Consider the following 10,674-nt stretch of genomic DNA (forward strand, 5'->3'; position numbering starts at 1 on the left):
AGAGAGAGAGAGAGAGAGAGAGAGAGAGATTGTGGTGAGGGAAGGGACACGCGCGTTTGATTCCTGTCCGAGACAGGACTAATACGCGTTCAGAATCTTCACTCGTCAGTCTCGAAATTTTCATCAGTTACGTTTGTACCGCGGGAGCGTGAAGATAGACACAGAGAACTCCTCAGTGACACATACAGTTATACCGAACGCTTAAACAAAATGGATCGTTTTGTTATAAAACGCGTCTCTGTTCAGTCGTCAAGTACGTGTGCACCTGATAAAAACACACAGGCCAACGAGCCTGGCTCGATCATAAGAGAGGCCGCATCTACATCAGCTTCTGAGCCGCCTCCCAAGAAGAAAGTCAAGTCATGGACAAGGCAGTACAGTGACGAGTTTCTGAAGTATGGCTTCGTCAAGTGTGAACAGGAAAAGGGAGAACCAAGGCCTCAGTGTGTGATTTGCAGTGAAGTTCTCGCAAATGAGAGTTTGAAGCCATCAAAATTAAAGAGACATCTCGAAACCAAGCATCCTAGTCTGGCTGCAAAACCAGTTGGCTATTTCCAGAGAAGAAAGGAACAAATGAAGATGTCAGTGAAAGTTCTAAATACAGCAACCACTCTTAATGACAAAGCACAATTAGCATCATATTTAGTTTCATATCGCATTGCAAAAGAGAAAGTACCATACACATGTAGTGAGAAACTTATTCTCCCATCTTGCGTGGATATAGTGAGCACGATGCTCGATGGAAAGTCGGCAGACAAGATCAAATGTGTCCCAATCAGTGATACAACAGTGTCACGGCGGATAAGTGATATCGCAGAAAATTTGGAACTTCAGCTGGTGTCACACCTACAGACTGCTGGAGAATTTGCTATTCAGCTGGACGAAAGTACTGATATATCTAACTGTGCAGTGCTACTGGTGTACGTCAGATACGTACATGAAGATGACTTTTTGGAAGATATGCTTTGCTGCTTAACCTTACCTACTCATTCATCAGGATCTGAGATATACAGAGTGCTGAATGACTGCATAGTTGGAAAATACAAGCTGAACTGGGCCAATTGCAAAGGAATTACAACCGATGAAACAGCAAATAAGACTGGGAAAAAGAGCGGTGTTGTGACAAAAATATCAGAAGCAGCCGGTAATGATGTAACTTGGAGACATTGTTTCATCCACCGTGAAGCGCTGGCTGCCAAAGGTATCCCAGACAATCTCAGAGGTGTTTTGAATGACGTTGTGAAAGTTATCAACACAATCAAAGGAAGTGCACTTAACAGTCGGTTGTCTGAACTCTTGTGCCTGGAGATGGGAGCTGATCATTCACACCTTTTGTACCATACGGAAGTTCGATGGCTCTCCCGCGGGAGAATTCTAACAAGGGTTTATGAGCTAAGAATGGAAATTCATATTTTTCTTCTCGAGAAAAAATCCAGTATGGCAAGCTTGTTTTGCAATGATGAGTGGATTCTAAAACTTTCATATTTATCAGACATTTTCTCAAAGCTAAATGAGCTTAATCTAAAACTGCAAGGGAAAGAATCTGATGTATTCCGACACTGTGAGGAAGTAGAAGCATTTAAGAAGTCAATAATGCTGTGGCAAGCAAGGCTTGCAGTTGATCAACCTCTTTACTATATGTTCCCAACACTTTTGCAGCATATTGAAGAACATAATAACACCAGTGAAGAAACCATGAAGAAATTGAAATGTGATATACAGCTGCACCTCCATTCTTTGTCAAGCAGTTTTGAACAGTATTTTCCTGAAGAAAACCTTAAGAATATAAGAGACAACCATTGGGTGAAGGACCCTTTTGCATTTGAAAAACCAGAAGCTGTTATAGGGCTAAACCTTACACCTGATGAAGAAAATGAACTTCTTCATCTGACAAGTGATACATCATTAAGAATCAGGATGCGGTCATCACCTCTGTCATCATTCTGGATAATTGTTTCCAAGGAATTTCCACATCTAAGTAAGAAAAGTATTTTACTTTTGATCCCCTTTACAACTACATACTTGTGTGAAGCTGGGTTCTCAACCTTGACAAAACTAAAAAGCAAAGAAAGAAATCGACTCAATCCTACAGCCGACATGCGTGTGGCGTTATCCTCCTGCAAGCCAGACTGGAATAAGATAACGAAAGACAAGCAGGCACACCAGTCACACTGAACACGTAAGTGCAGACTATTTTTCCTTGCTTTCTTGCAGCAGTGTACTCAACTTTACTCCGATTTCGTATTTTTTATAACTTTTTAGGTAAACTTAACATGTTTTCAATACAGCCAGTTTTATATAGATGTGTGTGTGTGTGTGTAATATAACTGATATCAAGTTTATGAAGAGAAAGGTACGATAGAATGGACATACTGGGTCGTGAAGGTAACACAGAAAATAAAACTGGGTCGTGATGAAAAAAGTTTGAAGAACCCTGGTCTAGAAAAGCAGTATGAGTGGAACGCCCCCAGACATGTGAAGCATACCCCATACATGGACGGATAAGGCCCTTCTACAGAATTAACAGCTGGGGGAGTAAGAAAAACTGGCGGAGACGTCTCAGAACGCCTAACTTCATAGAAGCTGTTTTAGCTAGAGATGAGATGTGAAGTTTCCAGTTCAGATTATAAGTAAAGGACAGACCAAGGATGTTCAGTGTAGAAAAGGGGGACAGTTGAGTGTCATTGAAGAAGAGGGGATAGTTGTCTGGGAGGTAGAGTCGAGTTGATAGATGGAGGAATTGAGTTTTTGAGGCATTGAACAATACCAAGTTTGCTCTGCCCCAATCAGAAATTTTAGAAAGATCAGAAGTCAAGCGTTCTGTGGCTTCCCTGCGTGAAATGTTTACCTCCTGAAGGATTGGACGTCTATGAAAAGACGTGGAAAAGTGCAGGGTGGTATCATCAGGGTTGGAGTGGACAGAACAAGAAGTTTGGTTTAGAAGATCATTAATGAATAATAAGAAGAGAGTGGGTGACAGGACAGAACCCTGAGGAACACCACTGTTAATAGATTTAGAAGAAGAACAATGACCACAGCAGCAATAGAAGGGTCAAAAAGGAAACTTGAGATGAAATTACAGAGAGAGAGAAGGAGAGAAGCCGTAGGAGGTTAGTTTGGAAATCAAAGCTTTGTGCTAGACTCTATCAAAAGCTTTTAATATGTCCAAGGCAACAGCAAAACTTTCACCAAAATCTCTAAAAGAGGATAACCAAGACTCAGTAAGGAAAGCCAGAAGATCACCAGTAGAGCGGCCTTGACGGAACCCATACTGGCGATCAGATAGAAGGTTGTGAAGTGATAGATGTTTAAGAATCTTCCTGTTGAGGATAGATTAAAAAAAATTTAGATAAGCAGGAAATTAAAGCATTAGGACGGTAGTTTGAGGGATTAGAACGGTCATCCTTTTTAGGAACAGGCTGAATGTTGGCAAACTTCCAGCAAGAAGGAAATGTAGAAGTTGACAGACAGAGCTGAAAGAGTTTAAATAGGCATGATGCAAGTATGGAGGCGCAGTTTCGGAGAACAATAGAAGAGACCCCATCAGGTCCATAAGCCTTCCGAGGGTTTAGGCCAGCGAGGGCATGGAAAACTTCATTGCGAAGAATTTTAATAGGTGGCATGAAGTAGTCAGAGGGTGGAGGAGAAGGAGGAAGAAGTCCAGAATCGTCCAAGGTAGGGTTTTTAGTAAAGGTTTGAGCGAAGAGTTCAGCTTTAGAAATAGATGTGATAGCAGTGGTGCCATCTGGTTGAAACAGAGGAAGGAAAGAAGAAGAAGAAGCAAAGTTATTGGAGATATTTTTGGCTAGATGCCAGAAGTCACGAGGGGAGTTAGATCTTGAAAGGTTTTGACACTTTCTGTTAGTGAAGGAGTTTTTGGCTAGTTAGAGAACAGACTTGGCATGGTTCCGGGCAGATATATAAAGTGCATGAGATTCTGGTGATGGAAGGCTTTTGTTGGCCACCTTCTATCATGTATAGCACGAGAACAAGCTGTGTGAAACCAAGGTTTAGAAGGTTTAGGACGAGAAAATGAATGAGGAATGTACACCTCTATGCCAGACACTATCACCTCTGTTATGCGCTCAGCACACAAAGACGGGTCTCTGACACGGAAGCAGTAGTCATTCCAAGGAAAATCAGCAAAATACCTCTTCAGGTCCCCCCAAATAGCAGAGGCATAACGCCAGAGGCACCTTCGCTTAAAGGATCCTGAGGAGGGATTGGAGTGACAGGACAAGATACAGATATGAGATTGTGATCGGAGGAGAAGAAAGGGTGATAGCATAAACAGAAGGATTAGAGGTCAGGAAAAGGTCAAGAATGTTGGGCGTATCTCCAAGACGGTCAGGAATACGAGTAGGGTGTTGCACCAATTGCTCTAGGTCGTGGAGGATAGCAAAGTTGTAGGCTAGTTCACCAGGATGGTCAGTGAAGGGAGAGGAAAGCCAAAGCTGGTGGTGAACATTGAAGTCTCCAAGAATGGAGATCTCTGCAAAAGGGAAGAGGGTCAGAATGTGCTCCACTTTGGAAGTTAAGTAGTCAAAGAATTTCTTATAGTCAGAGGAGTTAGGTGAGAGGTATACAGCACAGACAAATTTAGTATGAGAGTGACTCTGTAGTCGTAGCCAGATGGTGGAAAACTCGGAAGATTCAAGAACGTGGGCACGAGAACAGGTTAAGTCATTGCGCACATAAACGCAGCATCCACCTTTGGATCGAAAGTGAGGATAGAGAAAGTAGGAGGGAACAGAAAAGGGGCTACTGTCAGTTGCCTCAGACACCTGAGTTTCAGTGAGGAAAAGAAGATGAGGTTTAGAAGAGGAGTGGTGGTGTTCTACAGATTGAAAATTAGATCTTAGACCGCGAATGTTACAGAAGTTAATGAGGAAAAAATTGAGGGGGGTGTCAAGCCACTTAGGGTCGTCGACAGAAAGGCAGTCCGACCTGGGGACATTTATGGTCCCCTCCCCAGATGGGGACTCCGAGGCTGGTGTAGGAGTCGCCATTATGATTTTAAATTTTTTTGAGTTAAGGGTGTGTGTGTTATTAGGTGCTTGTAGTTTTGTGTGGAGGAAGAGAGTTGTCTTTAGAGGGCAGGCTGTGACTGCCCCCTTGTGTTGTGAGACACAAAGGGAAACGTTCAGTGAGGTCACAGCTGGGTTTAATGATAAGTTCACAGCACCCTCTGAACAATGCTTTAGACCTCACTGGGAGTAATTATCGTTTCGGCAGGTGTCTACTGCCTCCTCCTCCCTGGGGGGGGATGAGAAAAACTGGCGGAGACGTCTCAGAACGCTTAACTTCACAGTTGTTGTTTTAGCTAGAGATGAGATGTGAAGCTTCCAGTTTAGATTATATAAAAAGGACAGACCGAGGATGTTCAGTGTAGAAGACGGGGACAGTTGAGTGTCATTAAGAAGAGGAGATAGTTGGCTGGAAGGTTGTGTCGAGTTGATAGATGGAAGAATCGAGTTTTTGAGGCATTGAACAATACCAAGTTTGCTCTGCCCCAATCAGAAATTTTAGAGAGATCAGAAGTCAGGCATTCTGTGGCTTCCCTGCGTGAACTGTTTACTTCTTGAAGGGTTGGACGTCTATAAAAAGACGTGGAAAAGTGCAGGGTGGTATCATCAGCGTAGGAGTGGATAGAACAAGAAGTTTGGTTTAAAAGATCATTGATGAATAATAGGAAGAGAGTGGGTGACAGGACAGAACCCTGAGGAACACCACTGTTAATGAATTTAGGAGAACAGTGACCGTCTACCACAGCAGCACTAGAACGGACAGAAAGAAAATGAAAATGAAATGAAGTTACATAGATAAGGATAGAAGCCGTAGGAGGGTAATTCGAAAATCAAAGCTTTGAGCCAGACTCTATCAAAAGTTTTTAATATGTCTAAGGCAATAGAAAAAGTTTCACCAAAATCTCTAAAAGAGGATGACCAAGACTCAGTAAAGAAAGCCAAAAGATCACCAGCAGAGCGGCCTTGACGGAACCCATACTGGCGATCAGATAGAAGGTTGGGAAGTGTTTAAGAATCTTCCTGTTGAGATAAATTAAAAAGCTTTAGATAGGTAGGAAATTAAAGCAATAGGACGGTAGTTTGAATGATTAGAAACGGTCACCCTTTTTAAGAACAGGCTGTATGGAGGCAAACCTCCAGCAAGAAGGAAAGGTAGGTGTTGACAGAGTTGAAAGCGTTTGACTAGGCAAGATGTAAGCACGGGGGCGCAGTTTCGGAGGACAATAAGAGAGACCCCATCAGGTCCATAAGAGTTCCGAGGGTTTAGGCCAGCGAGGGCATGGAAAACATTATTGCGAAGAATTTTAATAGGTGGCATGAAGTCGTCAGAGGATGGAGGAGAGGGTGGAACAAGCCCTGATTTGTCCAAGGTAGAGTTTTTAGCAAAGGTTCACACAAATCCTAAGATAGTCATGTTGACTAACTTACCTTTGCAAAGCCATGGTGCCTAGAATTAGTTGCAAAATTAGTCAGTTTGAGTAATATACTCAGTCAAATTATGACTAATCAATTAGTAAAGTTGAGAATGGCATTAGTAGAAAAATCTGACTAACTAGTTCATAATGTTCACTGTTTTGTCTAACCGCATTGGTCAAGCTGAGTATGGCCTTCGTCAATAGTATGACTAATTAGTTCATAATTTTCACATGATTTGACTAACCAAACTGATCAAGCCGAGTATGGCCTTCGTCAAAACAATTTGACTAAATAGTTCATAATGTTCACTATTTTGACTGACCACATCGTCCACAATGAGTATGGCCTTCATCAAACCAATATGACTGACTAGTTGCAATTAATGTGAATATTGTTGATATGCAGAAAGATCACCTCTGAGGAATACCTGAATGTCTGGTAAAATACAGTACATGGTTCACTAATGCCTGAAAAGAGACAATGTACCTATGCTAGTCGTGAGTTATGGCATACTATGGCCTTTAGGGTTACGAAAATAATGTGATAAAATATCTGATATATTAAAATGTTAAATTAAATGGTACATCAGTTTTTGTACATTCAGAAATGAACATAAATATACAAATTTTCTAAAATAATAATTCATATATATGAAAAGTAAGATTAGTAAATTTAGGTAAATAAATTAAATCAGTATTAATTTCATAACAATGTAAATAAACTGAATCCACATACTACCTCTTCATTATTCCATTACACTTCATAGATCTGAAAAAAAAGATCTGAAAAAAAAAAAGATACACTAGAAAATATATTTGGCCATACTATATGTATGTGCACAAGTACTGACTCAGGTTTGTATACACATCTTAACAGAAACTCCTACAGTCTGTTCTATAATTATTGAGCTAAGGAGATATATGCCTATCAAATTAATTGACAGTTAGTAATGCATGACTCCTCATCAAAACTAGAAAAAATACCCATACAATTTATTATTTATAATACATAGTTTTACCTGAATAATACATATTTGTTCATACCCTTTAAAACTATAGAAAGTAAAGAAAATAGTTCATGTAGGATTCATTAAATATATTATGCAAAATATGCTGAAAACAATGAAAACAAAACTCTTCTGATGCATCTGTATAAAATATTTACTTCTACAGTAAAATCCCTCTTATCCGGCATCAACGGGACCGCCGACATGCCGGATACTTGAATATTGCCGGATACTTGAATAGAAGTGAAATTATGTCCACAATCACCACCCTGCACTCACGCATCTTACCATAACAAAGATCAGCTGATCTTAATCAGCAGCTGATCTGATCAGCTGCTTAAGTGTAAGCACAACACGCTTCCTTCCTGATGAAGGCATCAGGAGATAAACAGTGCACACACGGGACAGTCACTGAGTAAACACAGTGCAGTGGGCCGCGGGTGGCGCGAAGCAGTGCGCTCTGGTGCCGAGGGGACAAAGTATGCCTCGCGCGGGAATTTTAATCGATTTTATGAGTACACATTGATTTTTTATTGATTTTAAGGCTCAGGGAAAAATGTCCCGGATACTTGAAGGGGCCGGATACTCGAATGCCGGATGAGAGGGATTTCACTGTACATATGGCTCAGATGTGTGCATGTGTAATTTACCATACAACCTGCTGCCTGTCTCCATGGAGACAGGCAGCAGGGTGTGTGTGTGTGTGTGTGTGTGTGTGTGTGTGTGTGTGTGTGTGTCACCAAATTCATCCATTCTTGTAGCTCTTTACCATCTTTATTTCATTTAGTTTAACCATTAAAGATTTTGATTTCTGAGTTTCCCCTTTTTCATACTTAATATTTAAGATATGGTGATATATAAAATTGGGAAAGTGTTTTACAGGCTTTGGGATTTTCAATGTTGAATACATACAATCCTGCTACTAATCCAGCTACAGCCATAGCAATGTATGTCGTTTCAGCTACAGGCATACTGTAAAGTAAAACACAATATTTGCTAGATGCACTGATGTCACCAACATGTTGAATGATGATGCAATGCTGCCCTGCTTGTAGACCTCCTTCTGTTACCAAAAGAAAGAAACAGCATGAGTTAAGGATATTTTAAGATTTATTAAGCCCTGCAGCACTGATGTCACATTATATTTGTTCCTGCACATCCCTATAATTCAGAAATGTACAGACAATGCGAAGGCGTTATTAGAATCAAATATCAAGCTCTAAAATGGTTTTTCATGTAAGATTATGTTTTGCAAAATCACGTAGATTAAATTAGTTAGGTGGATAGGTTAGCTTTGATATAAAAACACTGATTTCCGCGCATGCCCAGTAACCAATATATATAACGGAGGAACTAATATAACATTACACTAAACACTGATTTTCGCGCATGCGCAGGAACAAATATATTGGCGGAACTAATATAACATGACACCAGGAGGGGCGTTAATCTCGATATCGCTGGGACTGGTGCTTCAACACTAAACACTAAATATGGTTTGTATTTGTTAGACCTACCGTATGGTATTACCTCATAAAATGATTATAGCAGTTCCCACTCCTTTAAGGTTATAGGGTTAGTAATCTACAATACTATACATTATGACAATGTAAAAAAAAAAATCAATATATTTATCCACAGAACTAAAAGTATTAAAATTTAACCTGAGTAAAGACAGAATCTTTCCTTTCATCAAGCAGGTGAAGTATTCCCAACAGGACTAAGTAAGTATCTGGTGACGGAGAGGTAAATACGGTGCATAATAATAACCAAACCCATTATTTGAAAAAAAATAAAATAAAATAAGGAAAATAAGATATTAACAACACAAGTATATTCATGTAGCCCATCCACTATAAATATCAATATACAATTTGGAATTACCCGACTCTTCCAATATATTTTTTTTTTCCATACACATTTTACACTTTCTTCCCATAAAATCAATAGTGAGATGGACTACACGAATATGAAATTAACTTGCAGTGGGAGTGCAGGTACAAGGTATGAAACATGCAACCCGCAAAACAACAATAACCCTAATAATCGGTAACTTTTTCACTGGAGACCATATTGGTTTTCATTTAACTGGGAAAAAAAAAAAATCAAGCTTAGCAGAGCTTTTATAGTATGCAATGACGTTTTATAGTTTTCTTGCCTGCACGATTTATTTCAAGCATGGAAAATTTACATGTGGGAAATATAAAGTAAGACTCAAGTGGGGCATGCAGGATAAAGGACATTTGTTCTTAGCTATGCTCTGTGAGAGATTATGAAGGATTTCACTTACCTCTTAAGAACAAATAAAAAAATAAAAAAAGTAAATATGCTTTAGCTGAGTTCTGTACTTTAGTGGTAAAATTCCTAGAGTCATGGAAAATGCTCCCACTTTGTATTTTCTTACTTTAGAGCCTAAAGGATTAACCACAAAAAAATTCATCATAATAGAATATCAGTTGCAGAGCTGTGGGATCTGCACCAAAAAGAAAATTATCTTAAATCATTATTCCATCACACAGATCTCTTAGAACATGGTCTTAACTTCTACGACCATTAACCATTTCATTATAAACATCTTCATATTGAAGGAGATTCACATTGTAGACTAGTGTCTCTTACTAATATTCCCTGTCCCAGCTTGTCTTCCATATTGTAATTCTAAAATATGTTGGGTTACATGAGAACATTATTAGCTTCATTAGCTTCATTGTAAAAAAAAAAAAGTGGAACAGAGGCTGGCGTTAGAGAAAATTTTTGCTCTTGAGTTTACTTAGACTTAATGTAGTTTTTATTAGCAGAGGTTTAAGAGCGGGAGCACATGACAAGGTGCCCTCCACCTGGATCCGCTGCTGAAATAAGCTAATCCTTATCACCCCTATCCAATTATCTGTTTTTTTTTTTTTTTTCTCAGTAAATAATATGACTTTTTTTTTTTTAGTTACTACTCAAGAAACTCAACACATTCTCTTGCTTACATATCCTCTTAGGAAAGTAATACTAACAAGTACCACCTAACCTAATCTACGTAACCTAACCTATAACACCATATCTAGCAGTGTGGTGATGCAATTCGACTGTGACAAACTGACACAAATGTCTGAAAAATTCAATAATGGCTTTACTATTCCCAGTGAAACTCACTACACACCAGAATTTTATAACCCCACCACTATCATCGTCAATATTGCAGTTCCCACAGTTGTGTTAGGCAAAACCTGCATATAA

The 10,674-nt window shown here is 39.5% G+C and overlaps 1 protein-coding gene across 1 annotated transcript; it reads left to right on the forward strand.

Moving 5' to 3' along the window:
* Nucleotides 1-210: 210 nt before the first annotated feature.
* Nucleotides 211-2,175, forward strand: LOC135116017 (protein FAM200B-like). The gene is made up of 3 exons (XM_064033235.1): nt 211-886; nt 998-1,144; nt 1,535-2,175. The coding sequence occupies exons 1-3, from the start codon at nt 211-213 to the stop codon at nt 2,173-2,175; spliced, it is 1,464 nt and encodes a 487-aa protein (XP_063889305.1).
* The last annotated feature ends 8,499 nt before the right edge of the window (nt 2,176-10,674 follow it).

This window comes from Scylla paramamosain, chromosome 30 (assembly GCF_035594125.1).
Source record: "Scylla paramamosain isolate STU-SP2022 chromosome 30, ASM3559412v1, whole genome shotgun sequence".
Taxonomy (NCBI): Eukaryota; Metazoa; Arthropoda; class Malacostraca; order Decapoda; family Portunidae; genus Scylla; species Scylla paramamosain.